This window comes from Perca flavescens, chromosome 17 (assembly GCF_004354835.1).
Source record: "Perca flavescens isolate YP-PL-M2 chromosome 17, PFLA_1.0, whole genome shotgun sequence".
Lineage (NCBI taxonomy): Eukaryota > Metazoa > Chordata > Actinopteri > Perciformes > Percidae > Perca > Perca flavescens.
Genome location: NC_041347.1, coordinates 18,158,322 through 18,182,900, shown reverse-complemented (window position 1 = coordinate 18,182,900; position 24,579 = coordinate 18,158,322). Strand labels below are relative to the sequence as shown.

General features: G+C 40.4%; 4 protein-coding genes across 11 annotated transcripts in view; 2 read left to right on the top strand and 2 right to left on the bottom strand.

The window, feature by feature from the left end:
• The window catches only part of tet1 (tet methylcytosine dioxygenase 1), a 33,399-nt gene extending 29,929 nt beyond the window's left edge, over positions 1-3,470 (bottom strand). The window contains exons 1-2 of the mRNA XM_028604360.1: positions 3,048-3,470; positions 95-2,438 (exon numbers count right to left, since the gene is read on the bottom strand). Coding sequence (XP_028460161.1) covers positions 95-2,269 — 2,175 coding nt within the window. The 5' untranslated portion in view covers positions 2,270-2,438; positions 3,048-3,470. The remainder of the gene's footprint in view (positions 1-94; positions 2,439-3,047) is intronic.
• On the top strand, positions 2,832-12,347 carry slc25a16 (solute carrier family 25 member 16). 6 transcript variants are annotated; one of them, XM_028604363.1, is made up of 11 exons: positions 2,832-3,550; positions 4,669-4,820; positions 5,063-5,188; positions 5,996-6,088; positions 6,173-6,306; positions 6,618-6,681; positions 7,052-7,173; positions 7,331-7,397; positions 7,543-7,705; positions 7,818-7,886; positions 9,064-12,347. In XM_028604363.1, the coding sequence occupies exons 3-11, from the start codon at positions 5,095-5,097 to the stop codon at positions 9,218-9,220; spliced, it is 963 nt and encodes a 320-aa protein (XP_028460164.1). In that variant the 5' UTR covers positions 2,832-3,550; positions 4,669-4,820; positions 5,063-5,094; the 3' UTR covers positions 9,221-12,347. The 6 variants fall into 6 exon arrangements, with proteins under 6 accessions (XP_028460164.1, XP_028460165.1, XP_028460166.1 ...); XM_028604364.1 differs by having other exon boundaries at positions 2,832-3,573; XM_028604365.1 differs by lacking the exon at positions 4,669-4,820.
• Positions 12,348-12,497: 150 nt separating this feature from the next.
• Positions 12,498-18,636, top strand: alox5a (arachidonate 5-lipoxygenase a). The gene is made up of 14 exons (XM_028604361.1): positions 12,498-12,829; positions 13,836-14,034; positions 14,147-14,228; positions 14,319-14,441; positions 15,141-15,247; positions 15,375-15,547; positions 15,650-15,796; positions 15,895-16,098; positions 16,183-16,269; positions 16,601-16,779; positions 16,979-17,100; positions 17,443-17,543; positions 17,934-18,104; positions 18,228-18,636. Exons 1-14 carry the CDS (start codon positions 12,680-12,682, stop codon positions 18,405-18,407), a joined length of 2,025 nt encoding a protein of 674 aa, XP_028460162.1. The 5' UTR covers positions 12,498-12,679; the 3' UTR covers positions 18,408-18,636.
• A 184-nt stretch (positions 18,637-18,820) lies between these two features.
• marchf8 (membrane-associated ring finger (C3HC4) 8) overlaps positions 18,821-24,579 on the bottom strand; it is a 90,822-nt gene continuing 85,063 nt past the window's right edge. For all 3 annotated transcript variants that reach the window (XM_028603488.1, XM_028603489.1, XM_028603490.1), the window contains one exon: positions 18,821-22,492. In XM_028603488.1, the coding sequence (XP_028459289.1) occupies positions 22,188-22,492 (305 nt within the window). In that variant the 3' untranslated portion in view covers positions 18,821-22,187. The remainder of the gene's footprint in view (positions 22,493-24,579) is intronic.

Here is a 24,579-nt window from a genome sequence, read left to right as displayed (position 1 = left end):
ATGTACTGAAGACCTGACTGCAATAAAAAAACCTGCAATGTGTTACTACTAAATGTAATTAAATGCATATGTGCAGTGTAATAATAAGCCTCACCTGTGCAGCAGAGAGAGTGAGCAGAGATGAAGGTCTTCTCCTCCTCAGTTCTATGCACTTCCTCATCTTACAGATCTGGTGGCCAGTCCTGCGGTTGAGGCAGCAACTGCACTGGCCACAGCTGATCTTCCTCAGGCATGGCTCACACGCCCCACACCTGCTCCGCTTCTTCCTCTCCTTCTTCTGTGGTTTCCAGGAGGACAAGCAGGCCCCCTCCGGCCCACAGGATCCAGGTAGAATAGAGGGGCTGGACTCTCCATAGCCTGCCTCTGATTCAGTGTCAAAAGAAAAAGAGGAGCGTGTGCTTTCTGAGCTGCAAGAGAAGGTGAAGCTACCGTCCAGAGAGGGAGTCGAGATCTTTGGCACTGTGCCTGGCTCTGGCACTGCTACCACAACACTGTCCTTGCTAAGGTTTGGTTCACACTCAGCTGTAAGGACATCTGTGCTCAACTGAGGAACGAGTGATAATGACAGCGAAGATGTCGCTTTCAGGCTGTGGCGCTCCGATGGGTCTCGATTGGATTCACTATCTTTGGTCTTCGTCTCTGCTAGTGTGCGAGCATGTTTCTCTCCCTGGGGAGAGGGGATCACTAGGCTTTGCAGTTGGTGTGGTTCCCCCTGGCTTGAATCACTCAAGCTCCTGGGTTTGAAGGAGTCACTACGTATAATAACCGGCATATTTCGTTTTACTAGAACAGTCTGCACCCTCAGGGTAGTTTCAGCGACAGCTGAGGACCCTGTGAATTGAGGTTTAGCACCATGAATGGTAGGTTGCATGTCTGTCTTACCCTGGCTCAGAACCTCTGGCTCAAGTGCCGCTGAGGTGGAGGGGGCTTTGGTGGCATTTGAGGTAGCTGCGTTGGAGACTGATAGCACACTTACAGGTGATTCTGAGTGTGCTGTCAGTCCATTGTTAGAGTGAGGTGGATCTGGACCTTGAGATGCTGGAGTGCTGGGATGGGAGTCAGCAGGATTGATGGAAACATCATTCTCCTTTTCTTTACTTCCTCCCTCTTCTCCCTCACAATTACCCAGCCTCTCAACAATCTCCTCCATCACTTCCACAGTCTCATTTTGTTTCTCAACGGCTTTCTCTGCCTCTAAACTCTCTCCTCTCTCATGATGTATCTTCTCTTTTCTCTCGTTGACAACTATCACTCTTTCATCTGTCCTATTCTCTTTCACGTCTGACATGTTACCTTCCTCTTGATATACAGTACACACATCATCTTTCTTACTATCACTGGCAAGACGATCAAGCATATTTCCGAGGATATTTCCCTCGCTGCTGCCCTGCACCCCTGGTGAGCCACTATTCATTAGCACAGAGGGGCTATCTTTACTTCTGTCACTGCAGAGTTTTAGCTGTCCATCAACATCATCACACATCCTAATCACACACCTCAGGTCACCTTCACTATTATGACTGACAGTCTTTTTGTCTTGTTGGGTTATAGTACTGTCACAGCTGCACTGCACACAGTCTTCCAGCATATCATTACACGGTGGTGAATCTGCTTTAAGAGGGCTACCCTCTTTAGCATTGTTGACTCCTAAACCCTGATCTATGAAACTCACAGGAACTTCAAAATCAGTTTTTAGAGAAACTGGAAGTGTTTCTTCAGTAGCACAGACCTCCAGATTCTCATTTTCGTCATCGTCAGGAGTTACATCGTTGATGCAGGTGCCTGAGTGCTGGTTCCTTATGTTTCCTTGCTGTGATGCTGCTTGTCTCCCTGCGCCCCTCCTGCTGTTTCTCCCCCCTCTGCAAGGTTTAGGAAGCTGGCAAGGAGTAACAGACATCTGTGTGCCCCGCAGGGACTTCCTTCGCCCTAGGGGGTCTTGTAACTCGCCACAGTGGTCAAGCGGATTGCTTGGCCGTCTAAGACTTGCAGATCCTGTTACATTTAGGGCATGGTTAACTCTGCCAGAGGACCTCCCAGGGCCCTGACTAGCAGGCCTGCTAACCCCTCTTCCACGGGGGCTTCGGCCTGACTGTGCCTTGGCCCTGGCTGTTGACCTTTTGGGTTCTGCAGGTGGTTTCTGGGGCCTCTCTGTGGCTCTTCCTCTGGGTTTATTTGAGTTACAAGTTTGCCTCTTGGTGCTAATCACTTTCTGGCCATTTTTTCTCTGAGCAGGTGTCTGTCTCCTGGTGGGTTTGGTAGTAGCAGGCATGGCTGAGGGTGTGGAGAGGAGGGTTTCTGGCAGACAGCATGGGGGCCAGGTGAATGTTTATCTTTTGTTCAGCACACAATTTTTTTCTTCTTTTTAAAACCTTCCTCTCTGCGTTTTATTCGTAGCTATTATATTCTGATCTCTTTATAGTGTAATTGCAGTGCATGGCCTATAAAGACAGAGTAAACAGGAAAAGAAAATCAAAATACAAATAGTCTCACATTTAAATGTATTTTGAGTGTAATAAAGACAAACTGTTAGTGCAGTACAAACAATTAAAGACACCAGGTATACAATTTGATTACTGGTATCATGAAGTACAATAGCGATAAAGCTAAATCTATACACATTTTGTTATTCTTTACTTTGCTGGAAATTACACTTTTGCCCCGCCTGAAATATCTACTCTGACGAGCAAATGCTTTAAGCTTGACGTCAATAAAGAGAATCCAATGCACTTATACATAATACAATATTTCGATAGAAGAACTATATGAATACAAATAGTAGCCTTTTGCTTTAGGAATGGCTAACAGGGCTCAAACAGTTTAAAGGGCAGGCACGTTGAGGAGTGGGCTCTAGCCGGAGGTCGGATCCTGTTTTCGTCTTTCTGACTGGCGGAAGAGGGGGTTATTACCGTGTAAAAACGCCTTCAGGGTCGCTGTTTATTATTATTTTTGCACTTGACCGCTGTAAAATAAAGTGCCGTGTAGATATAGGTTGTTTTGTTGCCCGTGAGGTTTTATTTACACGTTTACGGCTGAAATGCTTTACATACCAGAGAGCGACAGTTGCACTGCCTGAACTGCTAATAATACTCCGCTCCAGGGAGACAGCGAGACCTTGTATTGGTTTCCCTCCTCGGCAAATATAGACTGCTGGCAAGTTCAATCCTCTCTCGACGATGACACATAAACATGATAAAAGCACCAACGTGAACATACATCGAGCGGAATAGTTGGTTTTCAACTTGTACCGTGTAGCTAGTTTTACCGGAGCACGGCACCCGTTAAAATATAAATCCCTCTTATGTCAGTCCATTCAGGGCAGCCCCGCTCACTCTCCCTCCACCAGACGCAACTCCGGTCTCCGCTGGCCAAAAACTCATCGTCGGCAGTGGAGGGAAGCGTGGAAATGAAAACCTGGAATGGAGTAGCTAGCTAGGCTATTGTCGTTTGTCCCACTAGTGTTGCCAGCACTGTGTGGTTTCAAGTAGCTAGCAAGTGGACGCAAGGGTGTGCTAAAAATGATTGGAACGGATTACCAAAGCAACGCCAGTTTGTAAGGATAATAAATCATTTATTGTACATTAATTTTAGCACGCTAGCTTTTTTGAAGACAGCATTTAAACTGATTATGCAGAGTATTGTGTATATATATTTTAAAAAATTTTACGTTATTAAAGTAAAATTCGTCTGACCAGCGGCGTTTAATTTGAATATAATATGTGAATTGTAAACAGAAGCGCATACTAGCTAGCTAGCTATCGCTAGCTTAGCTAGATGTCAATGCAGTTTGACGCGTTTGGATAATAATTTTGACAAATGTGTATGGATTCATGTATTGTTGAACAAACGTTTGTTTTAGCTAGATGTATAATACTTTTTGTACTTTTGGTGACCTTGCCTGAATCTGAGGGGTCATAAAGTTGATCACCGTCAGTCTTTCCCCATCTAAGTAGCTAGCTAGCTATGTGGATCAATGACTCTGTCGTTAGGATAACTATTATCTGTACATGATCAACATCTTATTAAAGGCCAACAGTTTGGTATAGGCAGAGATTTTGACAGTCTGCCGCTGCTGTAACGTTAGCAGCCTCTCGCTAACGTTAGCTAGCTATCCTGTAGCTAACTGTCACCACCAGTTATTTAGCGTAAAGTCTCGATTAACCCGCTACACAACAGTTTTTCTGCATGTTCCTGTTTTTCTCCTGATGTGAAAGCGCGATTATTTCCCCAAAGCCAAATACCATCTAACAGGCTCTTTTTTTAGGACATGGCAGGTGAACAAATCAGTTTTTTTGGATGTATTGTTGGTGCAACAAACTAACGTTACACAGTAACTCTTCGGCATAGCGTTATTAATTTAAAACGCCTTGTAGATATGTTCAACTTCCTCTGTTCGGATTGTTTTCTCTCAGAGCACAGCTAGATAGACAGTTAAAGGGGCGGGTGATCATAGACTGTGCCATAGGCAGCAGTATGCGGGTGATGAGCGCCTCCCCTGGATGACGTTTTGCCGCTCTGACTAACGTCATCCTGCGACATCAGCGTGCGACTGTTTTCGGTCAGAGCAGTTTCGTCAGCGGGCGAAGGACATGAATGCGGTTATGTGAATCTTGACAGCTCCTCTGCTTCTTTCATTACTTCAGTATTTTGTCCGTTTTTTTACTGGAATAGTTAACGACAAGCTTCTCAGTGCGGGACCACCAGGTGTCCATGGTAACGGACAACAGCCACGATTACGAGAGAAAGAGATTTTTTTAAAGATATTTCATCGGACGGACCCTTTACTTTGCTGTTTCTTTGCCTCTAACAGTTTTGATTATCTTGTGAGTATGAACCAAGGGTGTCCTTGTCTTTTAGCTAAATATGCCCACTACTCTACTGGTTGTGGCTCTTAACCCTAACAGTTATGTCCCATTGCAAAGCAAGACTTACACCAGCCTTAAGTAATTAAAAAAACTGACAATTGACAGAAGGTTGACAGTCTGGTTTGCCCGTAGAGCTATTTGTCAGGATGATGATACATACTCATAACATGTGCATTTACAGTATTGTCTCCAAATTGCAGTCATGGATGTGGCAGATTCTTGATCAGGAAGGATGACATCGGAGGCTGCGGTCTCCACATCTCCTGCCATAAGCAGCACCCCTGTGAAGAGGGACTACTACTTTCTTCGCTCCTTTGTGGCTGGAGGTAGGCTCTGACACATCAGTTTATACCATCAGTTTCAGTTCTGTGATGATTCACACAAGGGGACACCGTTCCAAGCCTTTGTGTGTCTGCATTAAGACTGCATCCCTTTACCAAAGAAACACTTCCTTGTTTGCTTTACTCCCCTTCTTTCTTTTGTGACCTATAAACTTATGTCTGTGTGTGTTTAAATAAGTTGCTTCAACAAAACAGCAGCTTTGGAGAAACCATGTGTCTGCTGTTACTGATCTCTCACCTCCCTGTGGAGCTTGGCAAGCAAACATGGAATGATCCTTAAAGAAATAATGATTACTAAATGAATCATTATTCACATACTTATCCCTATATATACCCTTGTCCTTAAAGCCTGCTGTGATACCTTTAGCATACCCTGCTTTACCTTTGCCTACATGTGATATACATTTTTTTAGTTTGTACAGTATTTGTTTCCTATATTGTACTGGTATTTAAAGTTACAGTTTTAAGACTGTTATAAGCAAATATTAGTACATTTCTGTGTCATTGTTTGTGATTCTTCCTTTATTTTATTAGGAAACGTGTTACATAAAAAGCTGAGTAGTTGACTGTTTCACTTATTCCCTTTTCTCTGACTTTTCTACAGCTACTTTTGTATGATGACCAACGTTGAACTATTCAACTGTTCTGTTCAATCTTTAAATGATGGGCCTGTTTAATGGCCAGATTCACTGAAGATACAAAAACATTACCAACCATTCTACTATAGGTACGTGAAAAGTTGCATATTTAATAATATATGCATTGATGCCGTGTTTTTCTGTTTTTGTTTAGGTGTTGCAGGATGCTGCGCCAAGACTACCATCGCTCCTCTGGACAGAATCAAGATTCTTCTTCAAGCCCAGAACCCCCATTACAAACATCTAGGTAAAAACAAGACATGGAAAGCCAATAAGTGTTTATTTTTACACATCTGTGCCACATGAGGGAAACTCTGATCTATCTTTGCAGGAGTGTGGTCCACCTTCAAGGCTGTGCCAAAGAAAGAAGGCTTCCTTGGCTTGTACAAGGGTAATGGGGCAATGATGGTCAGGATATTTCCTTATGGAGCCATCCAGTTTATGTCCTTTGACAAATATAAAAAGGTACAGTTACAGTATATACTTTACTGTGGAATCATTCTTTCAAAGAGCAATGCTATAATAACTCGGTCGTAGTAAAACGAACAATAGCAGTTTTCTAGGGAACTGTAATCAGCTTTCACATTGTTACTGTATGTGTTTTTTGCTGCATTTGCTACAATTCAATTAAAAAAAAAACTTTATTTGTCCCCGGGTGGAAAATTTACCAAATGTGAAGAGTAGTTAGAAAAAATATAATTGAAGTATAACAGTAAAATGTCATTGCATTGTTTTTATTATTATTATTGGTTGACTTTTGTTTCCTCCCTTTACAGCTGCTAAGTAAAAAGATTGGGATCTCTGGACATATTCACCGCCTTGTGGCCGGATCAATGGCAGGTAATTTATCTTTCTCACTTGTCTTTTCAGTCTGTGCCAGCTTAATATCATGTCCTCTTGAATCATAGACTATGTTTAAATTTGTCACCTCAGGACAAACTTTGTCATAATGTGACATCGTCACGATGCAAGTAGGCGTCATGCCTTTTTTTTTTTTTGTGCCAGACAAAAAGAAGAAGAAAAAAAACCTTGTTATTGTGTGTCATTAAATCTTCAGTCAAAGTGGAAAGTCAGTCACATGGAATTAAATACAGCTACAATGTGTGACTGTGTGTCTTAGTGTTTAATCTCGGTCAATTATTTTGAAGCATAACTATAGTCATAAACTGTTTGTTTTTACTATGTGTGTTCTTATGTTGTGTGTTTTCAGGGATGACTGCGGTGATATGCACCTACCCTCTGGATGTGATCCGAGCCAGACTGGCCTTCCAGGTGACAGGAGAGCATCGATACACTGGAATTGCCAATGCCTTCCATACTATCTACCTTAAGGTAGTGTGCTAGGGTTCAACTTCTTAAACAAACAACACAGACTTCACAAACATTTTATCCCTTCATTAAAAATGCATTACATTTTTTTTTTGTCAATGTTAATAATGTATACAGTATCTACCTCTTAATACAGACCTGTTTCTCTATTTTTGCAAAGGAGGGGGGCATCTTGGGCTTCTATAGGGGACTAACACCAACACTTATTGGAATGGCCCCTTATGCAGGTGATTATTACGATTATTTTGCATAGTTTGATTGTGCTCCACGATCATTGAGCAGAACAACATAATATGTCCTCCTTCACATATGTAACCAGTGTTCTTTGGGTTGCATTAGCTTGACTCTTTGTCTCCTGCTTCTATCCTTCAGGTTTCTCATTCTACACCTTTGGCACCCTGAAGAGCCTTGGCTTGAAACATTTCCCAGAGCTGCTGGCACGCCCCTCCTCAAACAACCCTGATGTCCTCATTCTGAAAACCCACGCAAACCTGCTCTGTGGGGGGGTTGCTGGTGCCATCGCTCAGTCAATATCGTAAGTGCTGAGGGCAGGCAGCCAACAAGCCTCGAGCTGACTGTGACTGGAGTTTGCTATTGATTACAGTGATTTATTGATGATTGTGTTACATTGTGTTTATTATCACTAGGTACCCGTTGGATGTTGCTAGGAGAAGAATGCAGTTAGGAGCTGTGCTTCCTGACTCTGAGAAATGTGTGTAAGTATCACCAAGGTTCCTACTCTCTATATTCTGTTATACTATGATGTACTGCTGTGCATTATACATGTCAGTGTATGCAGTGTACTTCATCAGACAAATATTTTGCTCCTGGATTCCTAGTCTCATTTAAGAATTTTGTTGTGAAAAAAAACAACAAAGAAACATATAGTTGCTCCAGTATTGTGTTCTCGGGTGGTCTGATTTGATTTGGAAGTTTTGCAGTGAAACATATGGGTGACCATTTAAAGGAAAAATGAAGGAGAAATAATTGTAAGGGTGATACTGAGGGTAATAACTGAGATGAAAACTGCTCACTGCTGATGAACGTCATCATTTCAAAAGCAAAATTAAGCTACAGGATTAATTGGTACTGAAGAAGTTGTTAGTGAGTGTGTCTATCTGGGGCAGTTTCCTCAGGCATGTTGTTCTGCACTTTCTGTAATATGGGGTCCTTAATACATAATGTTTTTCTCTTCTTCTCGGTGGCAAGGTGTCCATGTTTAAAAAAAACAAAAATCTATATTTGAATTCAAGTGTGTGTTTGGGACATAAATTGAGGAGTTTTCTCTTAAAATAGTTGATTCGATATTTGGCTTTATAAGCAGAGTTTGACGAGGACGTGCGTGCTCACAACTGGAGAGAAAATTCCAGAGGTCGGTGGGCTGTTTACATTAGACAAAACGTTAAAGCCTAAAACTTCAAGGAGCACAATAGCTACTGAGCTGTAAAACTACAGGAACATACCGTTCATACCTGTACACGTTTACACAATGCCAGTCCAAACACTGCTCATTGTTCTTGCATTATGTCCTTATCCTTGATATTTAAGAAGAACACATTCATAAGGTCCAGTCAATACAGCAGTGCCCAAGAAGGTCATTTGTCTCCTACCCAAGGATTGATTTGTGTTTATATGGCTGCTGTTCACCAACAGGGTTTAGTTCCCCACAGCACAGGCAAACCTCAGGAACAAACACATTGATTTATCATGCCTGTAAAGTCAATAATAAAACTATACATTGTTGTCATATGCAAGATTTAATACTTAATTGTCAGCTCAACATAGTTAGGAAACAAAACATCAGGACACATACTGTATCATGACCACACAAACAGTGGATTTCTGTCTTTTTTTTTTTTCTGTCATTCTAAAAAGTATATGATTTCTTAACAGATCACTGAGCAAGACCCTGACGTACGTGTATAATGAGTACGGGGTCAAGAAGGGATTATACCGAGGCCTTTCTCTCAACTACATCCGCTGTATCCCCTCCCAAGCCGTGGCCTTTACCACCTATGAGTTCATGAAGCAGACCCTCCACCTCAACTAGCCGCTGTTTTCATTCCTTCCGAGTCATTAAGGGATCAACCTCAATGCTTCCATCATAGAGTGATCTGAGGCTCACTCCCTACGTCTTAAACTCTTCAATGTGGGAATCGCCTTTTCCTTGAGTTCACTGAAGGCAACAGAGAAGTCAGTTAACGTGGAAAAAGGAAACTGGATATCAAACAATAAGGCACTCCTCGTCTGTCCTATTTCGTTCCTTCTTCCTGCTTTTGTGAGTCACCACCTCTTAAGAGAAGATTTACTGAAACACACGACCTGTGGCTTGAGTTTGAGCAACTCCCTCATCAGTGTCTCCATGGATACAGCAGGTCAGCGGCTCGGTTGGTTGGATGGCTCGGGGCAATGATATGTTCTTTAAGAATGTTGTTGGCAACACCACAACAACCCTCTGATTGTGTAGAAGCCCCCTCATTCACACACCTCATACTCTCTTTTTCTGTCTATCCCATGACCCAAAGTGATATTAAGATGGACACCAGCTTAAAATTATCACATTAGCTGTTTTTTTCTTTAAGTACAACTCAGTGCTATGCATTTATTTGAATAGTATATCACCCCTAAGCACTTCAATTCTACAGCTACACATTTTTTTTTTATAGTTTAATATATTCTTTTTTCCAAATATTGTTGAAGAGTGGCTGGAGTTTTAAAATAATCTGATGATCTATAAGATTTTGTTCATTCACAGTTTAGCTTGTCTTTTAATCTACTCTGCAGGTTTGGGGGTGCAGTAACTTTAGGTGAAGTTGCTGTTTGTGTGTCTTTGCCTTGGTGGCACATCATTTCAGTTTAAGACATTAACATTGTATTGCTAATCTTTGAATAGTGCAATTACTGTATGCATTTTCAGTTTTATGTTGGATAATGTGCACTCAGTTTTTGTTTAGCCTGTAGCTTTGATGGTATTGAATTATGTGCATCTTTTCTCAGCTGTGATCAGAAAGATATTTTGAGTTTAAGATGTCAGCATTTTGACATAATATGGATTTAGGTCTGACATGTCTGGAGGGAGGTGAAGGGATTCAAGAGAAATTTGCACTTCATCACTGTAGTTTTTTCTTAATTTATGTATTGATTTAGCAACCTGTTGCCACTGGGTGGCAGCATTGAATTTAATTTGTATTGTTTACCATCCGAGCTGGACACAACATTCATTTCATACATCTCTTATCAAATACAAGTCAGATAAGGATTTTTATGTTTTTTTCCCTGTTTTGCCTAGCAAAAGAAAGTTGTCAGATAGGGACTCAAGAGAAAATATATTACTATATATTAGTAATATATGCAGCGTTTTTAACCTAGTTCAGCTAAAATGTTTGACTACCCACCAGAGCTCCTGCAGGTGGGCTGAACATTAATAACTGAATAGAAAAAATGTCCCACTGGCCTTTAATTAAAGGCTGCATTCATACCAAAGAAGGCTTATTGCTGCAATGCCGGATTTGGTGTAAATACAGCTTTAGTCACCACCAATGTTTACGTATGCCTCATTAGTTGTACAAGCATCCGTCTTTTTTCAGCCTGTTGCCTTTCTCTGTATTTAATGTCTTACTTCACCAGAGTGATTAATGTGTTTTATTGAAGTTTCTTCACAAGTTTCAGTCGATGCCTCAGGTTGTAGATCACTGTATATGAATAGGGGGGAAATTGCAAAGAGCAGATGGTTTCCAACTTGGCTTGTGACCGCTTAAAATGAAGCATGACTACGTACAACCACTCATCACAGTTAACGTATATACACCAACATTTCAGATGTTTCATTTGAATAATTGCGGGAGGACTGAAGAGGTAAAACCTTACTATTAATATTTCACAAAAAAGCAAATATTTGAGGAAAGTCCAAACGCACAAACACAAATTTTTTACATACCCTGGTATTCCCCATCCCCGGATTACAAGGTGATGTCACTTTCACCCCCCACACCCACCTCACCCTCCGACTCTATGTATAGATACAGCAGTCAACTGTCAGTAGTGTGGACAGTATGGAGTAATGAAAGATCTGTCAGAGCAGTGGGGTGGAGCAGCGGCAGGGGTGGTAGCCTGTGTGGTTGAAATGCAAAAAAATGTAAATTTGTAAAGGGAAGCGTGTTTAAGCTAAAACGGAGTGTTAAGTTGCTCTTTGATAAAATTGTGATCGCTGCGATTCGTTTTGTGTGAGGTTGGGAACTGCTGCTAGTATATTAGATATAATAAAACTAGAATATTGTGTGCGTGCGCAAAGGTGTTGTTGAACAAAAGTCTGAACATATAATTCTTCCAAATCACAAGCGAGATGAATAAGAGACCTCTATGTAACTCTTGATTGAAGTGCATCTAACAATGAAAACAAAATATACTATTCAGTAACATTTCTGCTTTTCATGGTACCACTCATTTATCTACAGTACTGCTGTGCTTTAATTTACACTTGTTTTTATTTCCATGTTGGGTTTGAACACGAGTTGTTGCTGTTTTTTTTAGTTTTACAAAGTCTCCTATCAATCCAAGAGCAGATCAGCTCTGTTCCTGCTGCTCACTGTAACACCTGATTATGTACCGTAGGAGAAGGAAGATATTTATATATGTAAATGTCTATAGTAGTACGCTGTACTACTTTATCAAACTATATTAGATGTGACTGAGACATGATGCATAGTTTTGAGACTGATTGAACAATGAAAATGCCTTTTTTTTTTTTTTTTTTTTTTGTTATTTTCTCAATTTGTACATGTACATGTTCACCTGCCTGCTTTTCATAAGCAGTGTCTGAATTACATGTCGCCTTCTTAAAACGGTACCAATGCTTGTGTCTTTATTTTGTCTGTAGGTGTGAACATGTGAATGTATTTTTTATTTATTTTTTTAAATCAAACTGCTGAAGCAGGAACAAGTAACTTCCAGTTCTCACTTTGAGTTTTACTCCCACAGACCCCTGTTAATGTTACAGTTTCAGCTGTAAAACCACAGATGCATTTGCATTTATTTACCTGAAACTAGAATACACTATGTGTTGTTGTCCAGTGTCACATACTGATTTGACTGGTAAATGTGATGTGTGAAAGATGTGTATGTTCAAATGTTCCATTTCCACATCAGTCAAATAAAACATTCTCCGTTTCGGCCTGTAATACAGGAATTCATTCCATTATCCTTTTATTAACCACCCTCTTTGCAGACAAAGACAATGAATTTGATATCAACACCCTGGACACCTTTACCTGCGCCCACATTCATGCCTGTACACCGATAACACATCTAGGAAGGACAGTTGTATTATATTCTGACCTCATTTATAGTGGGTGGAGAGTCGTGTCTTGCACCTCCCTCTTCTGCCTGATTACACGTTATTGTTTGGGCAAGGGTAAGGGGGAGAAGTAGACATCAGTGAAAGAAATAGTTTTGAACAAGAAACTTGCCTTTGCTAAAATCTATAGAGGGCGTTTGGACCTGTGGGACCGCCATGCCTACTTACACAGTGACTGTTTCCACAGGGAGCCAGTGGTTCGCAGGGACAGATGATTATATCTACATTACACTGGTGGGCACGGAGGGATGCAGCGAGAGAACGCTGCTGGACAAAGCTCTGTACAATGACTTTGAGAGGGGGGCGGTAAGTGATGTTACACTGCTGTAGAGCTGTGAGGAAGACTGTGTGACAACTACATGTATTTAAAATTTCTGATGAATGGTGAGAATGGTTTCAACAGCTACAACACTGGGTTAGATTGTTTGCATGTTGATGGAAAAGAGGAAGAAGTTACGACAGAGAGGTTAGTTCTGTTTTTTTTAACAAGTTAATTCTAGATGGAAAACAAAAATAAGCAGTGATTTAACATTAGCAAAGTAGAGATCCTTCTACGATGTCACTAAAATGTATTCTTGAGATCGATGCTATCCAGTATCAAAACAAAATTTAGCATCCACTTAGCATTCTTCATACAATGTTTTAAATTAAAACTTAATTTGCCATTGGAATTGAGATGCAAGTTTGACCTGCAAACCTGAAATTTTATTTGAGAAAAGACATTTTATTGAGCTAAATAATCTTTCATTACAACATAATACAAAATGTTAAAGTCACATACAGTATATGTTAGCTTCCTACAACTTTCTCTTCATTGCATATTTCAAACTTGTTTTTAGGGCTGCAAGATATGAGGACAATATGTAATTGCGGTTATTTTGACAGATATTGCCAATTGCAATATAAGTCACAATATTGGAAGAAATTTTCCTTTTTGCATCATTATTATTTTCATTCAAATTTTAATGATCATTGTGTGATTTTGTGAGGATCTGTACCAAACAAAAACATTTTTCTTAAGTCTGTATAATTAAATAGGCTGGGATATCTCTGCAGTACCACAATACTTAGTTCAGAATAGTATTTGGCCACATATTTTGCCACAAATTGTGCTTCCTCCTGCAGTTTGGACATTGCACCAGTCCATATTGCGATTTCGACAAAAAGCACGTGGTGACGTGAAATGTGTTTCACCTTTTCCCCTTTAGACAAAAACGCTTACTGATGATGAGACAAAACTTTAACACCACTTAAATATACGCCTGATTCCCTTTTTTCCATCTTATTTATTTAGCCGCTGATTTAATTGCAGGTGGACTCCTATGACGTGAGGGTTGGGGAGAACCTGGGTGAGATAGTGTTTGTGAAGATTGAGAAGAATAAGTACTGGGTGCAGGATGACTGGTACTGCAGGTACATCACAGTCAAGACTCCATCTGGAGACTATGTGGAGTTCCCCTGCTTCCGATGGCTGGTGGATGACAAAGAAGTTGTGCTGCGGGATGGAAGAGGTACATCAGTTCATTTTTTTTGTTTTTGCAAAACAGACTGCCTGTCTTCTTCTTTGTCATTAGTCAGAGTCTGAAAGTACAAGCCATCCCCTTTGTCTTGTGTCTGCTGCAGCACATCTGCCTCAGGATGATAAGACGAGCATGGTCAAGCTGCACAGACAAAAAGAGCTGGAAAAAAGGAGAAAAACCTACAGGTTAGTTCACTCTACACATGCAGTTTGTGCTTGTGTTGTGTGTTACAGGAGGCTGAGGCTGCTTACTAACATCTCTGCTGTCCTTTATAGATGGAAGGAGTGGCAGCCAGGCTTTCCCATGAGCATAGATGCGAACAGACACAAGGATTTGCCTCGCGACATCCAGTTTGACACTGAAAAGGGAGTGGACTTTGTACTGAACTACAGTAAGGCGTACGTGCTCCCCCTAACAGCTCGCTGTACTAAAGCTTTAACAGGTTCACAGTAGTTGTGAGGACAGTTGCTGCCCCTCGGCCAGTGTAGCTTTAACCTCAGAGGTGTTTTTCAATGCAAAGTTTTCATGATCAGATGTTAAACTCCAGCCTGATAACATGCTTCTATTTTCAGTACTCATGGCTTCCTGGAAAAACAGAGGCATCATTGTGTGTTTATCACAAGGGAACATTTGCATTGAGGTTTTATGCAGGCTTGATAGCTTGCACATAAACATAATAACACAAAACTGATCCACAGCAACTGTTTGCATAGTATTGCTAAAAATTGCAACGAATGACAAAGCTTTGAAAATGATGTATGATAATGATTTGTGGACTGGAGAAGTAGGTGAGATGAGTCACACAATTTGGCAAAGGGAGCTTCAAAGGTGTTGACAGAAATGCTGCATATTTGTGGACAGAAATTATGGAAGAAAAATTGCTTTTAAGGCTGCTTGTTGCTGCAAAAATCATCGTAACTACATATGCAGTATAACACAACTTTCTCTTCTCCAAAATTAATTTTTAATTGCAGTGTTTAATTGACATATTACACGAAAATGCATCAAATTTCAGATACTTTCATCACTTTGACATGAATATGATGACAAATATGATGATGATGATGATGATGATAACCATAACCATGAATTTCCAGAATAGAGAACCTGTTTGTGAACCAGTTCATGCACATGTTCCAGTCCTCCTGGAGCGATTTCGCTGACTTTGAAAAGATCTTTGTGAGAATCAAAAACACAATCTCAGGTCAGCCTCATATATTATATTATATTATATTATATTATATTTTATTATATTATATTATATTATATTATATTATATTATATTATATTGTATTGTATTGTATTGTATTGTATTTTATTGTATTATCCAGAGTATGTGATGCAACACTGGAAGGAGGACTTCATGTTTGGGTATCAATTTCTAAACGGTTGCAACCCAGTTATGATCCAAAAGTGCACCAAACTTCCCGACAAGTTTCCCGTTACTCATGAGATAGTTTCTGTCAGCCTGGAGAGGGAGCTGACTCTGGAGCAGGAGATAGAGGTAGACATTGTTGTGTCTGTTTTTGTGAATCTATTTATAAGTTATATGTCTCTGTTGAATTCTCCTACTGAAGTACAGTGTGAATCAATGTTCTGTCTCCAGGCAGGTAACGTGTACATAGCAGACTACGAGGTCTTGGACGGCATCAGTGCTAACTGCACAGACCCATGCACGCTGCAGTACCTGACAGCCCCGATCTGTCTGCTCTACAAGACCGCTCAGAACAAGATCCTGCCCATAGCCATACAGGTACGGTGATGTTGAGCAGCAGCAAGTGTGTGTTACACAACGAGGGGAACATTTCTCCTCTTCTACCTGCTTCTCCCTCATCCTCCATCTTTTCCCAGCTTGGGCAGACTCCAGGTGAAGACAATCCAATCTTTCTGCCCACTGATGGTCAGTACGACTGGCTGCTGGCTAAGATCTGGGTCCGCTCAGCTGACTTCCAGTACCACCAGAACATCACACACCTGCTCAGGACTCATCTGATGACAGAGGTGTTTGCTATTGCCATGTACAGGCAGCTCTCTGCTGTTCACCCTGTGTATAAGGTAAAACTCAAACTCATTAATTGATTAATTGATTGATTGATTGATTAAATGATTGATTGATTTATGGATTGATGTTCCTTCTAGCTACTTATCCCACACATTCGTTTTACCATCGCTATCAACACCAAGGCCAGAGAACAGCTCATCTGCGAGTGTGGCATCTTTGACAAGGTGAGTTTGTGAATACAAAATGAAGGGACAAACTTAACAAACTCAACTCAATCTTTTTTTTTTTTTTTTTAACCTTCAGTTGATTTGGTCTTTTTAGTTTTTAATTTGGGCTTTAAGTTTTTTAGTTAGAAAGCAAGATAAAAGCAAATAATGTGCTGAATAAGAAGGAAAAAAGCCAATTCCCTTCCATTAACTAAATTATAATCAGAAAATGACTATGTCAGTTATATGTAGATGCTTTGCTTTAAATTGACACTCAAAAGCACAATCATTGGCTGCAGGAATAATGAGTGAGATGTGATGATGCTGTATCTTCTCCATCCTCGTCAAGGCTAACGCAACAGGTGGAGGTGGTCACATCCAGCTGATCCAGAAGGCCGTGAAGTCTCTGACCTTCAGTTCTCTGTGCTTCCCGGAAATGATTCAGGCCCGCGGTGTGGACAACAAGGAGGAGCTGCCCACCTACTTCTACAGAGACGACGGCTACAGGGTGTGGGAGGCTACCAAGAGGTGAGAAACAACTCTTTTTAAGAGTTTTTTATGGACGCCACTAAGGAATAGTTTGTGTGTCTGAGGGAGAGAAAACAGTCATAACAAAGTATAAATAGTGTGGGAACATTTCTATTATTGTGTGTGTGTGTGAGAAAGAGAAGTTGCAGCATTTTTTCCCCCTCTATATGTGACTGTTGTCCTGTTTTGTGTCTGGCAGTTTTGTGTCTGATGTGGTGCATATTTACTACGCTAGCGATGAGACGGTGCAGGAAGACGAAGAAATCCAGGCCTTCATTAAAGATGCGTGCAGCTTCGGTATGCAGGACTTCGATTACTGTGGTGGGTACACATTACAGATGTCCTGTTCAAAATGCAGCACCTAACCAATAGGTAAAGCTTCTTTTCCCAAGAAGAGAAGCAGCTCACTCAACCTTCATTATTTTTTTTATTAGTGTAGGAGGTAGGGGTTTGTAGGACAGTTACGACAGGAAACTGACAGCGTTACAAATTCAAATCTGTTCTGTCATAGACGAATGGTTTGAGGGTTTGGACAGGAAGCACAGGAGTGTGATGGTGTCACTGCTTCGGTGTTGTAATAACCTTTCTGGATTTCTCTATTATTTGCATTATGCAAGGGTCTTTTTTGTAAAAGCTCACTTTGTCAATTCTGTCCGTGCACAGAGTTTCCAAAGTCCCTGAAATCACGTGAGGAGCTGATAGAGTATCTGACCGCCATTGTGTTCACTGCTTCATCTCAGCATGCAGCGATCAACTTTGGACAGGTAAGTAAGAGATTAGCAGGAACCGGACTTTCATATAATATAATCTGTAATCACAATATAAAGTAACAGAACTTGGAAAACAGAAAAATGGTCCCTGGGACTGATATATTTATCTGACACTATTGGATTGCGACTACTGATGCATAGATAAGTAGCATTTCACTGTAGCTAGTTTAAACTACTTTATATACAGAAAGGTTGTTTCGTCCAGTGCTTCCTGACATAGTGGTTGACAAAAACAAATGGTTGGATTCCACTGGTTTCTTCTTTAATGATGCATTACATTTTTTAAATGTAAACTCTTAACCTGTAATGTAACTAGTAATTATAGCTGTCAGATAAATGCTGTACTGCATGCACGTACTGTATATCTTTGTGTACATTGTGTAGTATGACTGGTATTCCTGGATCCCCAACGCTCCATCTACCATGAGAAGGCCCCCGCCCAACAAGAAGGGCCTGGCAAATGTGAACTTGATCATCGAGAGCCTCCCTGATCGTGGACGTTCCAGCTGGCACTTGGGGGCTGTCTGGGCCCTCAGCCAGTACCAGGAGGGCGAGGTATGGAAAGGGCACACTGTGTGACACACACACATCTCAGTACAGACTGGATTGTTTTAAGGAACAGTCAAAACTATACATTTCTAAAGAAGCCTCCTGGTTGAATGGCTTGTCTCCCTGCAGCTGTACCTGGGCATGTATCCCGATGAGCATTTCATAGAGAAGCCAGTAAAGGCGGCCATGGAGAGGTTCAGGATTCAGCTGGCAGAGATAAGCAGCTCCATCAAGAAGAGGAACGACGGAAAGAAGCTGCCTTACTACAACATGTCCCCAGACAAAATCCCAAACAGTGTCGCTACTTGATATTTTGCCAATAGCACCTTAAAGTTATGCTATTACTGAGCTGGGTACATATGCTGTTAGAAAACGGTTTGTTACCTGAGTGTGTGAGTTTGATACTTCTATAGATGCAAATGCATATGTGCTGCCCAAAAAGTCAATTTGCAAACCTCAACTTTGCTTCTAAATATTTGTTTTTGTTGTCACTTACTGGGGTGAAAATGAGTCAGCAATTAAAATGTTTTCATTTCTAGCTGCAGTGTGTCATTTCTATGTGCTCCTTTTTCATAGTATAGTAGTAGAGTATATAACAGAATATGGTAAACTGCTTGACATCTGATAATACTGAAACAGTAATCTCACAGGGTCACTAAGAAGTCCCATTACCTTCCCATTTAAATTCAGAACATTATTTTAATTGAAAAAGACACAAAGCGTTAAAAGTAACGTAATTTTTATTTGGTTCTTTAAGTCTACATACTTTGTTCGATAATGGCAAATTAAACACATCAATATTTCTTTTAAAAACATAAGTACTTTTACCAATTTCTTTACATTTACTATTCCAAAGTAAATTCACAGACAAATTTGTGGAATGATATCATAAGACAGGGGAACAGTCATATAGGTTCAAGTCCAGTCAGTAGTAAACAAATGTAGCTTTATGCAAGTTACACTATTCCCAGACACGATAAAATGTAAGCGGCAGGGTAAAGACAGACAGAAAAATCGAGACTTAGACCTAAAATACTGGGACAGCAAGGCAGAGAAAGTACCTTTACTTCTCAGTCGCTGTGCTACTCAATGGGATTATAAAATTAAGAAATCCGTTCATGATAAGATACTAAGAAAAAAGAAAAGAAAAACGCTGCTATCAGAGACAAACATGCCTGCTTGTAAAGTTGTCCTAAAGTGGCCTCAAAACTTCTGTCTCAGACTTCATGAAAGGAGCCAGCTCCTATGAGTAGAAAATAAAAAAGAAGCACAATCTACATCTTTAACCTTTCATCTCAAAGAAACTACATGCCTAAATACCCCATGTTGTTTATGTGAAAAACTTGAATGTTTAAATTTGATGCTGCGGTTAAATGTTTATATTCTGCATATTTAAAACAAAATGTATCAAGCAATTTAAAAAGCAAGATGGAGGAGCAGATGTTCACATTAAGTTCTGGGAATCAAGGTATCTGAAGTGCAAAACAAGAGTGAAAGTGATGTTCTGGCATTTATGCCTGGGAGAAAAAAAGTGTAAGTTGCATAAAACTACTAATGAAAGGGTTTTTTTTTTGTTTTTTTTTAAATGAACAAATTGTACTTTTTAAAATAAATACAACACAAAATGAAGAAATAATCATTTTATAACCAGAAGACACCCTGGACATTAAACACCATTACATAACTATATAATAGAATATCAACAAAAGGGTAATTGCACTTTTTATCTGTCTAATTGCACTGAGCCTCGCAGGTATCAAAGTTTCAAAGAAGCTTCTCGTTACTAGGTCTTAATCCAACTTGACACAACTCCCTTGGCTCATATTATGTATTAAAATTATATTAGACTCCAGATCTCAAGTCACCATGGGGCATATACACAAGTACGCTATGAATTGTTGCAAAAACAAAGCACAGATTTTATTGCTGCTGCTGCTGAGCAGTAATTGTCACATATGTTGTTGGACCATCATTGTTCACAGACCGTATACTGGTATCAAAGACAGGATTTTAAAAATGTGTGTGTTGTTGGAATGGCTGTGAGGCTCAACATGAGCCTGGCATCACTGTGCTCCCAAATACACAAAAGCACTTACAATGACTGTAAGCCCAAAAACACATCGCTCTGAGAAATCAACAGCTGCCTACTTCAGACTGCACCTTCAGCTTCTCACCAGCAGGTGGCGCTCCAGTCAGCTCATCAATAAAAGATGATGCATACCGTCAAATGTCGGGGTTGTATTGCATTGCTTTTATTGCAAATTAAACTAATTGTTAATAAATGTGACAACCCAAAATGTTAAACTCAAAAAAATGAAAATCATCCTGAATGCTGAAATAATGCAGTTACAGTATTTAAGCGGTGCTTCACTGTGCTTCCTTTTAGAAATGAAAAAAAGGTGTTCAAGCAATTTGTTTTATTTGAGTCACATAAGGACAGATGTGAGAAAAAAAAACACTAAAATAGACACACCATGTGATAAGAGTCTGGCAAGAAGAAAAAAAACAGTTTCGCTGAAACAGACTTCTGCTTGCCTGAAATGCTTAGCAATGACCCTATGAAGTACATCATGTGCAAACATCCAATCTTTCTACTCAGGAGTGTGTTAATCTAACTGAAGGGATGGACTGTAAATGTGCCTATTTTGAGCAGCCAAATCAAATACACATAGTCAGCCTGCTTTTAAATCAAAACTATCCATGAAGGGATCAATCAATGTACTGCCTGCACAATGGGAGGACAGACTAAAAATAGGCAGCTGTGGATTTCTCAGGGCAGATCCTGTGACTAAGCAAACAAATCAACATATTAAAAACTGCACATGGAATATCACACTGTAAATACTGTGTCATTCACATGATAGAAAAACATGAGCGGCGCTGTTTATGCCCAAAGGCTCTTGTAATGTTCTCAAGACATGGAAATTATCTCGCAATATCCTGTGAACAGTAAAAAATGTTGTTTTTCTTTATATATAGTTATTCATTTTTAAAAAAAAGTTTACATTCTCAAAGCCTTCAGAAAGTTCATGTTGGGGTAGAGAAGTTATGTGGCTGGATTCTTTCCATGATCTACATTAGAGCTTTGAGCCTGACGTCGTATTCAAAACTCATTTTGTCTATTTTAACTAAAACACTCGTGTTTATTTCACCATTATTCCATTTTTAACCCCCAATTCCTTTTTTGTCATCCATGGGAGGGTTATTATATAGGTTTATGTGTGTTTGAGGAAATGTGAAATTAAACCGGAGTTCAAAGTTTGAATGTGCTCTCCCCCATGTACAACATATACAGTAAGACTTGATTCATATTAAAAGAAAAAGAAAAAAAAAAAAAAGAGTAGCAAGAGGAAGGGAGGGGATTTGTTGTGGGAACTAAAAAACAAAAGTGCTTCGATGCATGTCCAGATCAAGGCCTGGTCGGATCCAGACCAGCTCAGAGCTGACAGATTACAGCAACCGAGATGGCAGTAGCTGGAATGTTCCAGAGATCCTATGTGCGGCGCTACATACTGATCCACGGCAGGTTTGCCCAAGACGACTCACAGGAGGTAAAAACAAACAAATCTCACAAACAACACAAGCAAAGAAACCACGCATTAGAGACATGTCGACATCCAGAGCGGTTTGGGAGTCCATTTGTCTCAGTCCTGCTCTCCCAGAGGTGTACATACAAGAGAGTGTGTGTGTGTGTGTGTGTGTGTGTGTGTGTGTGTGTGTGTGGAGTGGTATCTCTCTGTAGAGTGGTATGATCCAGGCCTCTTCAGACATTTACAGAAGTCAGTAAAAACAGTCCGGTCCTGGGAAATATGAGAGGCGGAGTGTGGATTGAGGGTACAGGTGGAGGGAGGGATATGATCGGAGGAATGTGGATACAAGAAAATAGTCCTGGTCTGTCAGTCTCTGTGGATGGAGTTTTGGAAATATAAGATGACCAGAGGAGGACAGTGGGTCAGTCTGATATCAGAAGAAGGGGAGTGTGTGGTCGTTTCTCGGTCACCAAGCATTTCCATGATGGCTGCTCTTCACTATGGGCCTGCTTGTGTGTGTGTAGGATAAGTAGGACAACCAATGGCATGGACTGAGTGGTCAGACATGGAGCACCTCCATGCTGTAGTCCTCTGTCTCTGTGTACTGGGAGGCGTTTGTGTCCGACTGGTTGGGCGCCAGAGCTTCCTTGCTCTCCAGATTTGGCTGCATGAGAGGAGGCTTCTCCAGCGCCAGCTTTTTACACGTCTCTGGCCGGTTCTGGACGTATATGACCCGGTTGTAAGCCTTGAGTCTCCTCCATAGATGGATGTAGACTTTGCACTGGACGTACATGAACACTAGTCCACCCGTAAAGCCGATAGCCACCACCACCAGCTTGGTCCAGAAAGGCCATTCCAGGATCCCTGAGGAACAGAGAGCAGACAAAAAAAGAACACATGCACCAGTCAAACACACACTGCAAAATAAAATGCAAACCAGTTGGGCAATAGTTGCATTACTTTATACTTTTACATCAATGTGATAAAGATTTTTCAGATATTCAATTCACTGAATTAGATAGACATGTACCTCAATTGATTTTCCAGAAAATGCACTACTTGCATACAGTACATTGATAATGGGACATAAAACTACACATACCGTGATAGAGGATTTTATCAATAGCGCCCATTCATTTTCAGATCAGTCTGCACAACAATTTTTTATAACAATAAGAAACATTGCTTGAAAAGCAGGAACACCACCACTAAAAAACTACAACACTACAGCAGGCTTTAGAGAATGATGATTTGGAGTAAATATGCTAAACCATGCAAAAACATTTCTGTTTCTGTGGCCGTTGTAGCATTTCTGAAAATTGCAAACCCTCTGAAACATAAGGCTTCAAGGAAAAGGTAAAAGATGTGCAATTATGGAAAGTGTAAATATTTGTAACGAGCTGCAGCACTAAAGAGGCAGAAAAAGGATCTTCAAAAAGGAGAACAAAAAAAAAGTATCTATAGAAGTACTTTGAAAATACACAGCTGACCTGCAACTGTTCAGTCTTTTCATGTTGGCCATTCTATTTCAGGTAGTTTGAGGTATTAAGGCAAGGAAGGTCCACAATTGAATGTCATAATAGAAGTAGGTATAATGAATGAAATACAAAAATGCCTCATATAATGGGAAGAATACCAATTCACACAAGGTGGACATAGTATTATTTATATGGTAATACTTGCTATGCTTATACAACTTTATGAGAAGAGATTAACGTGTTTGTTGTGTAAAATGTTTGAAGGTTTGCTTTTATCAAAAGTCACAAAGTACAACACAGACAATAAATCACGTGTTGCTCGTCATTGTCTGTCTGCGTTATTTCGTTGGAACATTCAGTGAAGCGGTGTGAATATAACCGGCCTTTAAGGGTGAAGAAGCATGTTTATCCTGAAATCAAGGCAAGGGAAGGAAAGGGGTGTAAAGTGAGGTTGGAAAAGAACTGGACACAGCTGACAGAAAAGCTGACGGGGAAAAACACAATTGGAAAGTCAAAAGGTCAAAGTTGAAATGTTTACCTGGGATTCTTCCGGCTGCATGAGTAAAGAAAGTGTAAGTATCATGTAAGACACACAAACAGATTGATAGAAAAGCGCAGAAATTTAAAGTAAAGTTAAATATTACAGTTGTATGAAATTCATCATGCAATCAAACATTAAATCTGCTTCACAAATCAAAGTAGACAATGGAATACATTCCAAGCGTATTAGATTCAACTCTGTTGCAATATTTGTGATCAAATTGAGAAAAAAACATAACCGTGGCAGAGGACAAACAGGACTGGTGAGCAGCTACTTGGCATCACCATGGTGATTGGACCTGACAGCCCTCAGGGACTCTAACAAGTCTGAATCATCAGGTTGGGCTTAACAGACACAGCCTGCTCTTCCATCTGCACGCTGTCTCAGAAGCACCAAATATGCCAGAGAGGAGTGAGTGGCAGCAGACGTAGTGCCAACGGAAGGTACAACAGCTCATCATTCAAGCAGCCTTCTCCATTTTCAGCCCCAATAGCAAGAGCACGGCCCCATCTGTCTGTAACTCAGTGCTGCTGACCACTTTGGTCGATATAGATGTAAGGAGAAGCCTAGGCTCAAGGGGCCGCTAAAGGGGCTTTTTAAACTCCTACTGTAGTCACAATTTCCTCTTAACGCTTTAAAAGACCACCAACGCCCTACTGACCACCTGCTTTTACAGTGTATGGTCAGCAGCAGGTCAAAGTTTGGCACATACTCCCAATACCACAAAACAAAAGGAACAAGAGTCAAATTATTCCTTTAAATTGCTTCACAGAAATAAAATATTAATATCATTATGTGTTTAGATTTGTGCCGTCTTTGCCACAAACATGCATGCACCACGCTGTTACTACCTGCTGTCACATTATGATGCCGGTCCTCACACTCTATGTACCAAGTCATTTTCTGTGACACACACACACACACACACACAC